Below are 14,841 nucleotides of genomic sequence, written 5' to 3'. Positions count from 1 at the left end.
CTATCCTCGCTCTGTCTAGAATATCGGGCCTCACTTTGCTGAATCTATTTCATTCCTACGTTTGTCTTTTCATCTTGCTAACAGTCATTATATGTGGGGGCTGCCTATTCCTTTGGGGTATTTCTCTGAGGTAAGTCAGGCTTGTATTTCTATCTTCAGGCTAGTCAGCTCCTCAGGCAGTGCCGAGTTGCATAGGTAGTTGATAGGCGCAATCCACTGCTGCTTACAGTTGTGTGAGGATAGATCAGGTACTGCAGTCTACAGAGATTCCACGTCTCAGAGCTCGTCCTATTGTTTTGGGTTATTGCCAGATCTCTGTATGTGCGCTGATTACTGCACGCTGTGTTGCCTGATTGCTAGCCATAACACCCAGCCTTATAAACTTCTGTGAAGCCCTAGCTGGGTCAAAGTGCTCACCACACATATAGATAAGTTCCTTAGGGGATCTACTTTCCAAAATGGTGTCACTTGTGGGGGGTTTCAATGTTTAGCCACATCAGTGGCTCTCCAAACGCAACATGGCGTCCCATCTCAATTCCTGTCAATTTTGCATTGAAAAGTCAAACGGCGCTCCTTCCCTTCCGAGCTCTCCCCTGCGCCCAAACAGTGGTTTACCCCCACATATGGGGTATCAGCGTACTCAGGACAAATTATACAACAACTTTTGGGGTCCAATTTCTTCTCTTACCCTTGGGAAAATAAAAAATTGGGGGTGAAAAGATCATTTTCGTGAAAAAATATGATTTTTTATTTTTACGGCTCTGCATTATAAACTTCTGTGAAGCCCTAGGCGGGTCAAAGTGCTCACCACACCTCTAGATAAGTTCCTTAGGGGGTCTACTTTCCAAAATGGTGTCACTTGTGGGGGGTTTCAATGTTTAGCCACATCAGTGGCTCTCCAAACGCAATATGGCGTCCCATCTCAATTCCAGTCAAATTTTGCATTGAAAAGTCAAATGGCGCTCCTTCCCTTCCGAGCTCTGTCATGCACCCAAACAGTGGTTTACCCCCTTATATGGGGTATCGGCGTACTCCGGACAAATTGTACAACAACTTTTGGGGTCCATTTTCTCCTGTTACCTTTGGTAAAATAAAACAAATTGGAGCTGAAGTAAATTTTTTGTGAAAAAAGTTAAATGTTCATTTTTATTTAAACATTCCAAAAATTCCTGTGAAACACCTGAAGGGTTAATAAACTTCTTGAATGTGGTTTTTTTAGCACCTTGAGGGGTGCAGTTTTTAGAATGGTGTCACACTTGGGTATTTTCTATCATATAGACCCCTAAAAATGACTTCAAATGAGACGTGGCCCCTAAAAAAAAATGGTGGTTTAAAAATGAGAAATTGCTGGTCAACTTTTAACCCTTATAACTCCCTAACGAAAAAAATGTTGCTTCCAAAATTGTGCTGATGTAAAGTAGACATGTGGGAAATGTTACTTATTAAGTATTTTGTGTGACATATCTCTGTAATTTAATTGCATAAAAATTCAAAGTTGGAAAATTGCGAAATTTTCAAAATTTTCGCCAAATTTCCATTTTTTTCACAAACGCAGGTATTATCAAAGAAATTTTTCATTAGAATGAAGTACAATATGTCACAAGAAAACAATGTCAGAATCACCAGGATCCGTTGAAGCTTTCCAGAGTTATAACCTCATAAAGGGACAGTGGTCAGAATTGTAAAAATTGGCCTGGTCATTAACATGCAAACCACCCTTGGGGGTAAAGGGGTTAATGAATTTTTCAATAATAAAATTTTTTTATACTTCGTAGCATGGTTAGCACTCTTGGTTCAACCTTTTTTGTTTTTCACTGTGGAAATCTGTTCATGGATTTGGATCTGTCTCACACTAAGAACATTTATAGAAGTGTCCATCTTTTATTTTTCTCTTTTCCCTTTAAAGAAACTTGCCATAGAAGTTCAGACTGCTTTAGCGAAGGCCAACAGCACTGCAGAAGAAACAATTTCTGCAATAAAAACTGTCCGTAGCTTTGCCAATGAAGAGACAGAGGCTATTGTGTATAGTGAAAAATTGCAGCAAGTTTACTCCCTGTACAGAAAGGACGCTATCGCTTATGCGTATTATGTGTGGTCTACTGGAGTAAGTATGTTCTTCTACGTCATGTACCTTATTAATCTGCATTGTATTGTCATAACCAGACTTGTTTACTCCGTTAAGCAGTCATGTTTGTATGTATAAGGCTAGGGCTACGCTGCAGCTTTGGCTGCGAGAGACATCACATTGTGCCACTGCTACATCTCTGTGCTGTAGAAGTGAATGTGGTCACTTTGTGACATTTAGGGTATGTTCACACGTTCCTGATTTCCATCCTTTTTTTTTCAGGACTGTTTTTTAAAAAACTGCAGCTCTTGGCAGAAAACGCAGGTCCTTTTTTTGGTCCTTTTTTTGTCCTTTTTTGATGCGTTTTTTGATGCGTTTTTTGATCCTTTTTTTGATCCTTTTTTTTATGCAGTTTTCTATGCAGTTAAAATGGCTGAAAATTCCCTAACCGTACCCCTAACCGTACCCCTAACCCTACCCCTAACCCTACCCCTAACCCTAACCCTAACCCTATTCTAACCTTAGTGGAAAAAAAAAAAATTCTTAATTTTTTTTTATTGTCCCTACCTATGGGGGTGTCATTTACAATTTTTTTTTTATTTTGATCACTGAGATAGGTTATATCTCAGTGATCAAAATGCACTGCGCATGCGCCCGCCATTTTGCAAGATGGCGGCGCCCAGGGAGAAGACGGCCGGACGGACACCGGGACGCCGGGTAAGTATAAGGGGGGGAGATTAGGGCACGGGGGGGGCATCGGAACTGGGAGGGGGGCATCGGAGCACGGGGCGGTGGGATTGGAGCAAGGGGGGGCGGGATCGGAGCGCGGGGGGGCAGCCACACTCCGCCCACGCACTTCCGCCCGCTTCCCCGCACTTCCTGCTGCAGCGGTTCGGCACCACAAACCGCAGTAAAACCCGCAGATATTTTTTTCATCTGCGAGTTTTACTGCGGGTTTGACCTCACAATGGAGGTCAATGGGTGCAGAACCGCTGCGGCTCCGAAAAAAGAAGTGACATGGTACTTCTTTTTTCCCGCAGCTATTCAGCGCGTTTTTTTTTTTTTATTTTCCGCATTGTGGGCACAGCAGTTCCTGTTTTCCATAGGGTACAATGTAATGTACCCTGCATGGAAAACAGCTGCGGACCCGCAGCGGGAAAATCGTGGCAATTCCGCATGAAAAAAAGGATCGTGTGAACATGGCCATACACTACTGCATCAAGCAATTTACAAAAAAATTTTTTTTTGTAATTTGCTGATCACAGTCGTGGTTGTGTAGGTGTTGCAATGTGACCCCATTCAGTTCTATAGCGCTGCGGTGTAGCTGCGGCAACGAGCAAACTTCGGTAGTGTGAAGGTTGTCACGGCTAAAGTTGTCGGATAGCCCTAGCCTAAAGCAATATTTCTTCCGTTTGGACACATTTGTATAAATAATTTGTTCCTTTTTTCCTCTAGTTCACTCAGCTAGTTTTGCAGATTAGCATTCTGTACTATGGTGGACATCTTGTGATATCTGGACAAACTACAAGCGGTAACCTTATATCCTTTGTTATTTATGAATTTCTGCTGGGCGACTGCATGGAGGTAAGAACAGATTAGCTACCGCTGCAGGCGGACACATTACAGACTGTGCTGTACTCATTCTGTTAATACATGATGGGGAAATATGAATCGTGGAATGGAAGATATTTAATAAAAAAAATGATGATTAAGTGATTTAGATTTGAGGCAGGCAGTGAAAGTGTCTAATGTCTCTTAATATTTACAAGAGGTGTCTTAATATTATCATCAAAATTGTAAGCCAATTTCTGATTACAAAAAAAAGGAGGCGTATTTTATGACCAGTACTGGTGTATTTCATGTTCTGGAAAGAAAAGTTATTGTTTTCATAATTAGAAGTTATACAAGTATTTCGCCTGGTTGTCCATCTCATGAATACAGGCAGATTTTCATCCACTGTAGGTAAAAAGTAAAGGTTTCCAAGGAATGACAGCAAGCAGTTGTCACGATTCACACCGTGACCGTCACCCCTACGTCACGGATCGGGGTGACTTTAGGCCAACAGGCGGCTATCACATGTCCAGGGGGGCTTATCTTAGTTATCCCTCCACTGCTAACAATGTGATGAAAACACACACAAGGCTATTGGCCTATCAGTTTACAGCAGGGGCTTATTTTAGTTATCCCACTGCTCTTCAATATACCACGAACTGCAGGGATTTATGTATATCCCGCTTTACAGTTCTGCTTGAAAACTTGCAGCTCTCTGGCACCCCCTTACCCTCTGGTCAGATTAGGTACTGCACCTAGGGTAATTAGTCGCCAGAAAGGCTGCCGCTGTGTACTGGCTATTGGGCACGCTGCAGCGAGGCGATATAACTACTCCCACTCAGGCAGGAACAATAATTATCAATGCCGCCATCGCTACAACGACTCCCAAATGCCCAGAACACGGTATGCTGCCACCTGCTTTGATTAACGGGTCCGAAGCTAACCCAAAACAGTAGTGTAATTCCCTTCTGAAGCCTTAGGGTATGTTTTAGAACAGGAGAACAAAACTAGTATTTAGATATTTTACTCTGTAAAAGATTAAGGCAGTGTTTATAAAAAGGCATATAAAGATGTTACAATATGAGACAATTGAAAATATGTACAAGGTAATTATACAAATAACAGGGGTTAAACAAGAAACTAACACTTACATGTGTTCAGGACATTGCAGGCAACCAGGCTAGTGGGCGGCGTTCCCAAATATCCCTGTTCATCAGGGCTAGCAGTCAGGGCTCCTCAGGTAAGACTGACTGCTGGGTGTCTGGCATAACACTTATAGCTCAGCCTGGTGACATCACTAAAAGGGTTGGTTTACCAGACCCTCCCTGTTATGATCTGGTGGCCACAGAAAATACAAATCTCCACATCTGACTAAAGACATGGAGGGTAAATCTGCATCTCCAGAGACACAGCTTGGCTGCAAAAAATCCTTCACAGACAAAGCTGGACAAGACAAAACATGAAAATGCACTGAACTATAAGTTCCACAGCCTGTGGACAGCAAAAACAAAGCCAGAACTTATCTTTGTTGAAATGAACAGCAAAGCAGGAGAGACCAGGTATGGATGTGAATCCTCCAAAAACAATGGACAACTGGCACTGACTAAAGGATCAAGGAAGACTAAATAGCCCAGTCCAAATTGCAATAAGTGAACACACCTGATAAATGCTGCGATCCAAAGACAGCAGCACTACCACTCATAACCACCGGAGGGAGACCAAGAGCAGAATTCACAACAGTACCCCCCCCTTGAGGAGGGGTCACCGAACCCTCACCAGAGCCCCCAGGCCGATCAGGACGAGCCAAATGAAAGGCACAAACCAAATCGTCAGCATGAACATCGGAGGCAACAACCCAAGAATTATCTTCCTGGCCATAACCCTTCCATTTGACCAGATACTGAAGCTTCCGCCTCGAAAAACGAGAATCCAAAATCTTCTCAACCACATACTCCAACTCCCCATCAATCAACACCGGGGCCGGAGGATCAACAGAGGGAACACCGGGCACCACATACTTCCGCAACAAAGATCTATGGAAAACATTATGGATGGAAAAAGAGGCTGGAAGGGCCAAACGAAAAGACACTGGATTGATAATCTCAGAAATCCTATAAGGACCAATAAACCGAGGCTTGAACTTAGGGGAAGAAACCTTCATAGGTACATGACGGGAAGACAACCAGACCAAATCCCCAACCTGAAGCCAGGAACCAACACACCGACGACGGTTAGCAAAACGCTGAGCCACCTCCTGAGACAACACCAAATTGTCCACCACATGAGCCCAAATTTGCTGCAGCCTGTCAACCACAGAATCCACACCAGGACAATCAGAAGGCTCAACCTGCCCTGAAGAAAAACGAGGATGAAAACCAAAATTACAAAAAAAAGGCGAAACCAAGGTAGCAGAACTAGCCCGATTATTAAGGGCAAACTCGGCCAATGGCAAGAAAGCCACCCAATCATCCTGATCAGCAGACACAAAGCATCTCAAATAAGTTTCCAAGGTCTGATTAGTTCGCTCGGTTTGGCCACTTGTCTGAGGATGAAATGCGGAAGAAAAAGACAAATCAATGCCCAGCCTAGCACAAAAGGCCCGCCAAAACCTAGAAACAAACTGGGAACCTCTATCGGACACAATATTCTCTGGAATGCCATGCAAACGAACCACATACTGAAAAAACAACGGAACCAAATCAGAAGAGGAAGGCAATTTAGGCAAAGGTACCAAATGAACCATCTTAGAAAACCGGTTACAAACCACCCAGATAACCAACATCCTCTGGGAAACTGGAAGATCTGAAATAAAATCCATAGAAATATGCGTCCAAGGTCTCTCAGGGACCGGCAAAGGCAGAAGCAACCCACTAGCGCGGGAACAGCAAGGCTTAGCCCGCGCACAAATCCCACAGGACTGCACAAAAGAACGCACATCCCGCGACAAAGAAGGCCACCAAAAGGTCCTAGCAACCAAATCTCTGGTACCAAAAATCCCAGGATGGCCAGCCAACACAGAACAATGAACCTCAGAAATCACTTTACTAGTCCATCTATCAGAAACAAACAGTTTCCCCACTGGACAGCGGTCAGGTTTATTAGCCTGAAATTCCTGAAGAACCCGTCGTAAATCAGGGGAGATGGCAGAGAGAATCACCCCTTCCTTCAGAATGCCGACCGGCTCAAGAACCCCAGGGGAATCAGGGAAAAAACTCCTAGAGAGGGCATCAGCCTTTAACATTCTTAGAACCCGGAAGATACGAGACCACAAAATCAAAACGGGAGAAAAACAGGGACCATGGAGCCAGTCTAGGATTCAGTCGTTTGGCAGACTCGAGGTAAATCAGATTCTTATGATCGGTCAGGACCACAATACGGTGCTTGGCCCCCTCAAGCCAATGTCGCCACTCCTCAAATGTCCACTTCATAGCCAACAACTCCCGATTGCCGACATCATAATTGCGTTCTGCAGGCGAAAACTTCCGAGAAAAGAAGGCACACGGTTTCATCAAGGAACCATCAGAATTCCTCTGAGACAAAACGGCCCCTGCCCCAATCTCAGACGCGTCAACCTCAACCTGAAATGGAAGAGAAACATCCGGCTGACGCAACACAGGGGCAGAAGTAAATCGGCGTTTAAGCTCCTGAAAGGCAGAAACAGCCGCGAAGGACCAATTCGTCACATCAGCGCCTTTCTTCGTCAAATCGGTCAAAGGTTTAACCACACTGGACAAGTTGGCAATGAAACGACGATAAAAATTAGCAAAGCCCAAGAATTTCTGAAGGCTCTTCACAGATGTGGGCTGAATCCAATCATGAATGGCCTGAACCTTAACCGGATCCATTTCTATAGATGAGGGAGAAAAAATGAAGCCCAAAAAAAGAAACCTTCTGCACTCCAAAGAGGCACTTCGACCCCTTCACAAATAAAGCATTATTACGGAGGATCTGAAATACCATCCTGACCTGTTTCACATGAGACTCCCAATCATCGGAAAAAATCAAAATATCATCCAAATATACAACCATGAATTTATCAAGCTAACTCCGAAAGATATCATGCATGAAGGACTGGAACACAGATGGGGCATTAGAGAGTCCGAATGGCATCACAAGGTATTCAAAATGGCCTTCGGGCGTATTAAATGCAGTTTTCCATTCGTCACCCTGCTTAATACGAATAAGATTATATACCCCTCCAAGGTCAATCTTAGTAAACCAACTAGCCCCCTTAATCCTAGCAAACAAATCAGTAAGCAAAGGGAAAGGGTATTGAAATTTGACCGTGATCTTATTCAAGAGGCGATAATCAATATAGGGTCTCAAGGAGCCATCCTTCTTGGCAAAAAAAAAAAACCTGCTCCCAATAGTGAAGAAGATGGCCGAATATGCCCTTTCTCCAAAGACTCCTTAATATAGCTCCGCATGGCGGCATGTTCTGGCACAGACAGGTTGAAAAGTCGACCCTTAGGGAACTTACAACCTGGAATTAAGTCAATAGCACAATCACAGTCCCTATGCGGTGGAAGGGAACTGGATTTGGGCTCATCGAATACATCCTGGAAATCTGACAAAAACTCAGGAATTTCAGAAGAGGGGGAAGAGGAAATTGACATCAAAGGAACGTGACCATGAATCCCCTGACAACACTAACTAGTCACAGACATAGATTTCCAATCTAACACCGGATTATGTACCTGTAACCATGGAAAACCCAGCACAATATCATCATGCAAATTATGCAACACCAGAAAACGACAATCTTCCTGATGGGCTGGCGCCATGCGCATGGTTAGCTGTGTCCAAAACTGAGGTTTATTTATAGCCAACGGTGTAGCATCAATCCCCCTTAAAGGAATAGGGTTCCGCAAAGGCTGCAAGGGGAAACCACAACGTCTGGCAAATTCCAAGTCCATTAAGTTCAGAGCGGCGCCTGAATCCACAAACGCCATGACAGAAAATGACGATAATGAGCACATCAAGGTCATAGATAGCAGAAATTTAGGTTGTACAGTACTGATGGTAACTGAACTAGCGATTCTCTTCGTACGCTTAGGGCAATCAGAAATAACATGAGCAGAATCGCCGCAGTAAAAACACAACCTATTCTGACGCCTGAATCTTTGTCGTTCAGCTCTAGACAAAATCCTATCACACTGCATAGACTCAGGGCTCCGCTTGGAGGACAACGCCACAGTGTGCACAACTCTGCATTCGCGCAAGCGCCGATCAATCTGAATGGCCAGAGACATAGAATCACTCAGACCAGCAGGCGTGGGGAACAACACCATAACATCTTTAACGGATTCAGAAAGACCCTTTCTGAAAATTGCCGCCAAGGCATCCTCTTTCCATTTAGTCAACACCGACCATTTTCTAAATTTCTGGCAATACGATTCTGCCGCTTCTTGACCCTGACACAGGGCCAACAAGGTCTTCTCTGCATGATCCACTGAATTAGGTTCATCATACAATAACCCTAGCGCCTGAAAAAAGGTGTCTACATTAAGCAAAGCAGGATTTCCAGATTCCAGGGAAAATGCCCAATCCTGAGGATCACCACGCAGCAGGGAAATAACAATTTTAACCTGCTGAATGGAATCACCAGAAGAACGGGGTTTCAGAGCAAAAAACAGTTTACAGTTATTTTTAAAGCTCAAAATTCAGGAGTTGGAATTCTAGGCTCTAAAGCCGGAGTCTGAACGATATAATCGGAAATACCCTGTACTGTAGCAGCAAGTTGGTCCACACGAGAAACCAATTCCTGAACCTCCATGCCAGCGCAGAACTCCTGAGCCACCCAGAGGAAAAGAGGGAAGGAAAGACAAAACAGACTACAGAAAAAAAAATGGCTCAGCACTTTCCTTCCCTTCTTCTGAGATGCGTTTAACTCATTGTTGGCCAGTTGTACTGTTATGATCTGATGGCCTAGGAGCAGCATGAGACGTACTCTGGAGAAGGTGGTACCTGTACTGACCGCAGACCCTGAACTTAGCACCGAAACTAGAAGTAGCCGTGGGATGTACCTAACACTCCCTAGACACCTTGACACAGCCTAAGAACTAACTTCCCCTAAAGATAGAAACGGGAAAACTATCTTGCCTCAGAGAAAATCCCCAAAGGATAGACAGCCCCCCACAAATATTGACTGTGAGAGGAGAGGGAAATGACATACGCAGACTGAATTCAGGATTTAGCAAAGGAGGCCATTCTAGCTAAAAAGAAAGAATAGGACAGTGTACTATGCGGTCAGTATTAAAACACTAGAAAATATCCACCACAGAAAATACAAATCTCCACATCTGACTAAAGACATGGAGGGTAAATCTGCATCTTCAGAGACACAGCTTGGCTGCAAAAAATCCTTCACAGACAAAGCTGGACAAGACAAAACATGAAAATGCACTGAACTGTTAGTTCCACAGCCTGTGGACAGCAAAAACAAAGCCAGAACTTATCTTTGTTGAAATGAACAGCAAAGCAGGAGAGACAGGTATGGATGCGAATCCTCCAAAAACAATGGACAACTGGCACTGACTAAAGGATCAAGGAAGACTAAATAGCCCAGTCCAAATTGCAATAAGTGAACACACCTGATAAATGCTGCGATCCAAAGACAGCAGCACTACCACTCATAATCACCGGAGGGAGCCCAAGAGCAGAATTCACAACACCTCCCCTCTCATCAGATTTACCAAATTTAACACAAAGTTTTATAATGCTCGCATCTCCGCTCCAGAATGTGTCACAATCACAGCACACCCCTCAGTCATCTTCTTTTACCATTGGCTTTCTATTGGTACTAAATTCGTTCTAGTTGGGACACACAGTTCCGGAGAAATCCGTATTTTTTATCTGTTGGAATTAGAGACTCACGCTTACAGTGGGTGATAGATCTGCCGATGGAGGTTAGCAATATATACTTTTTATTTTTCTAGCCCAAATCGGTGGCCCAATATCTTACTATAACAGAACAAAGAACCGCATGTCTTTGAGAGGGATATCAGACCAGGTTCAGCTGGAGGGAGATTTGTGCCACTACAAGCGCAATAAACCTTCCTGGCTTGGGGGCAGGGCAGAGCATTGAGAAGAATAGCTTCACACACACATAGAAGCAAAGAGCGAAGGGGGGTTTTTAGCCCACAGCAAAGCTACGAAATCATATTACATTTCATACAATATCGTGACAGCAGTGATTTTGAAAACCACCACGAATTGATACAGAATAATCATCTTTAGGACTCATACTCATTTGTGAGAAAAACATCCAAGTGCAATCCGATAAAAAATTGGATTGCACTCTAACCAATGTTATTCAATGGGTTAGATCTCATCCGTGATTTTTTTCTCAGCTGAAATGATACTGACAAGAAAAAAATCACAGCATGTTGAGATTTGCTGGGTCTCTCAGACGAGACTCGTCAATGCAAGTCAATGGGTGCGAGCAAAAAATTGCATAGCAGTCGGACCATGTGAGTGCTGTTCAATTTTTACACACGGATCTCCTTTGAAAAGCCGGCAATTTATTTGCCCTGTACAGTAAAATCACATCGGGACCCGACAGGAAAGAATAGATTACATACAGTATATACACATAGAATAGATGTATAGATGCCAGTGACATATACAGTTAGGTCCATATATATTTGGACAGAGACAACATTTTTCTAATTTTGGTTATAGACATTACCACAATTAATTTTAAACAAAACAATTCAGATGCAGTTGAAGTTCAGACTTTCAGCTTTCATTTGAGGGTATCCACATTAAAATTGGATGATGGGTTTAGGAGTTTCAGCTCCTTAACATGTGCCACCCTGTTTTTAAAGGGACCAAAAGGGACCGTGGACAAAGATAGGTATTTTTGCAAAGTTTCAAACTGCTTTATTTTAGTAATACCTGAACACAAAACTAAAAGAGCCACCTTGTTAGAATGCAGCATTACTGCTGCACAAGGTGGCTCTTTTAGTTTATAACGGCTGCAGGGGGGTGACAGTGGCCCTTTAAGCTGTGAAAACAGGAAAAAACTCATCCGAGAAATTGCTATAATATTAAGAGTGGCAAAATCTACAGTTTGGTATATTCTGAGAAAGAAAGAAAGCACTGTTGAACTCATCAAGGCAAAAAGACCTGGGCGCCCACGGAAGACCACAGTGGTGGATGATCGCAGAATAATCTCCATGGTGAAGAGAAACCCCTTCACAACAGCCAACCAAGTGAACAACACTCTCCAGGAGGTAGGCATATCAATATCCAAATCTACCATAAAGAGAAGACTGCATGAAAGTTAATACAGAGGGTCCACTGCACGGTGCAAGCCACTCATAAGCATCAAGAATAAAAAGGCTAGACTGGACTTTGCTAAAAAAACATCTAAAAAAGCCAGAACAGTTCTGGAAGAACATTCTTTGGACAGATGAAACCAAGATCAACCTCTACCAGAATGATGGAAAGAGAAAAGTATGGCGAAGGCGTGGTACAGCTCATGATCCAAAGCATACCACATCATCTGTAAAACACGGCGGAGGCAGTGTGATGGCTTGGGCATGCATGGCTGCCAGTGGCACTGGGTCACTAGTGTTTATTGATGATGTGACACAGGACAGAAGCAGCCGAATGAATTCTGAGATATTCAGAGACACACTGTGTGCTCAGATCCAGCCAAATGCAGCAAAACTGATAGGTCGTCGTTTCAGACTACAGATGGACAATGACCCAAGACATAAAGCCAAAGCAACCCAGGAGTTTATTAAAGCAAAGAAGTGGAATATTCTTGAATGGCCAAGTCAGTCACCTGATCTCAACACAATTGAGCAGGCATTTCACTTGTTAAAGACTAAACTTCAGACATAAAGGCCCACAAACAAACAGCAACTGAAAACCACCACAGTGAAGGCCTGGCAGAACATCAAAAAGGAGGAAACACAGTGTCTGGTGATGTCCATGAGTTCAAAGCTTCTGGCAGTCATTGTCAACAAAGGGTTTTCAATCAAGTACTAAAAATGAACATTTTATTTAAAATTATTGAATCTGTCCAATTTCTTTTGGTCTCTTTAAAAACAGGGTGGCACATGTTAAGGAGCTGAAACTCCTAAACCCTTCATCCAATTTTAATGTGGATACCCTCAAATGAAAGCTGAAGGTCTGAACTTCAACTGCATCTGAATTGTTTTGTTTAAAATTAATTGTGGTAATGTGTATAACCAAAATTAGAAAAATGTTGTCTCTGTCCAAACATATATGGACCTAACTGTACTATTAGAACAGTGTGTGTGCAGCTAACTGTACATATATTTCATTATTAAACGATTATTTTTATGAAAAAAATGGCTTGGACTCCCATGTAATTTTCTTAAAAAGCAGAGGGAAAGCTGATGGCTGGGGGCAGATGTTTATAGCTTGGGAAGGGGGTAATACCCATGGAGCTTCCCAGGCTATTAATATCACCTCACAGCTGTATATTTAGCCTTTACTGGTTATTAAAATGGGGGACCCCCCAAAAAAAAAGATGTATAATTAATAACCAGAAAAGGCAAGGCTGATATTAATAGCCTAGGAAGGGGCCATGGATATTGCCCCCCAGGTTAAAAACATCACCTCTCAGCTGCCCCAGAAAAAGCGCATCTATAAGGTGTGCCAATTCTGACACTTAGCCTTGCTCTTCCCATTTGTCCGAATGTGGTGGCAAGTAGGGTAATAGTTGAGGGGGTTGATGTCACCTGTCTGACTTCACCGCGAGCGTGAGAAAGTTCTCACTCTTGCGGTGTCGTCAGAAAGGTGCTGGTTCACAGCCAATGAACTCACTTCACCTTACTGACGTCAGCACGAGTGCCGTGGGAACATTTCTAACGGCGCTAAAGCGGACGTCAGTAAGGTGAAGTGAGTTCATTGGTTGTGAACTCCCAGGATCTTTCTGACGGCACTGCGAGCATGAGGCTGTATAGTCACATCATGCAACCATGCAGTCTGCCATTTAGCTGTAGCAGAGCTAGACCCGTTGTGTGACAAATAGATTATCATCTTCTCTGCGGACAGGTGAGGAATATTGTTGTTTGATATATTCATTTTCTTGCAGGGGACAATGGCGTCACTGGAATAGGCGATGCAGTGAGCATAGTTTAATTAAGATATATTATGATTAAGTGCCAGAATTGGAACCTCTTATAGATGTGTCTTTTCGGGGACAGCTAAGAGCTGATGTTTTTAGCCTGGGGGGCCAGTATCCATGGCACCTTCCTAGGCTATTACTATCAGCCCACAGCTGTCCGCTAGCCTTTGCTGGTTAATAATTACGCCAACTTCATTTTTTGGGGCGTCCCCCATTTTAATAACCAGTAAAGGCTTAGTAAACCGCAGTAAATAGCCTGGGAAACTCCATAGGTATTACCCCCTTCCCAGGCTATAAACATCTGTCCCCAGCCATCGGCTTTCCCTCTGCTGGTTAAGAAAAGTATGCGGGAGCCAAGGCCATTTTTTTTTTCAGAAAAATAATCTTATAATAATTAAATACATGTACAGTAAGCTACCCACACCCTGTACTAATTGTATATGCCACTGACATCTATATATCTATCTATTCTATGTGTATATTCTGTATGTAATCCATCTATTCTATCCTGTTGGGTCCTGCTGAGATTTTACTGAATGCGGCCGCTGTATTTCCAGCTTTCTTTCTATCTATCTGTGTGTGTTTCTAAGAATATTTCCTTTGAAATCTATGTGTAAACGACATAGAGACTTGGTCTATGTAAAAGCTCATGTTAAAATCACATTGCAATCGAATAGCATTCGCACTACATTCAGATGTAAATCGAATGCTAGGTGTGAAAAATCGGAACTTTTTTTTCACACATATGGGTATGAGCCCTTATTTGTAGAAAACATAATACCGCTGGGGTTTTGTGACATTATGGTGTATGACTATGTGACTCTTTTAGCACCTTTTATTCTATTATCCATGGGGCAGTATGAACTAAAAACATAAGTTCTTGGATATTAGCTATTTTATTTTTTTACGGCAGTGACAGACCAATCATCTTCTTTTTGTTTGACCATTAGAGTGCTGTTGTACATTACAGGGGGCTTACAGCCATTGCAGTGGGAGCCCAGAATTTGTGCCTCTGTGATAAATATGATGCACTATTAACCCCTTCCCGTCCTGTGACACAGCGTATGTGTCATGAAAGTCGGTGCCAATCCAACCTGTGACGCATATGCTGTGTCAC

At 43.1% G+C, this 14,841-nt stretch overlaps 1 protein-coding gene across 2 annotated transcripts in view; it reads left to right on the top strand.

Moving 5' to 3' along the window:
• The window catches only part of ABCB9 (ATP binding cassette subfamily B member 9), a 160,128-nt gene that overhangs the window by 126,764 nt on the left and 18,523 nt on the right, over positions 1-14,841 (top strand). For both annotated transcript variants that reach the window (XM_069755717.1, XM_069755713.1), the window contains 2 exons: positions 1,907-2,104; positions 3,521-3,649. In XM_069755717.1, coding sequence (XP_069611818.1) covers positions 1,907-2,104; positions 3,521-3,649 — 327 coding nt within the window. The remainder of the gene's footprint in view (positions 1-1,906; positions 2,105-3,520; positions 3,650-14,841) is intronic.

This window comes from Ranitomeya imitator, chromosome 1, assembly GCF_032444005.1.
Source record: "Ranitomeya imitator isolate aRanImi1 chromosome 1, aRanImi1.pri, whole genome shotgun sequence".
NCBI lineage: Eukaryota > Metazoa > Chordata > Amphibia > Anura > Dendrobatidae > Ranitomeya > Ranitomeya imitator.
The sequence above is the reverse complement of the archived record's forward strand: the minus strand, read 5'-3'. Positions and strand labels throughout refer to the sequence as shown.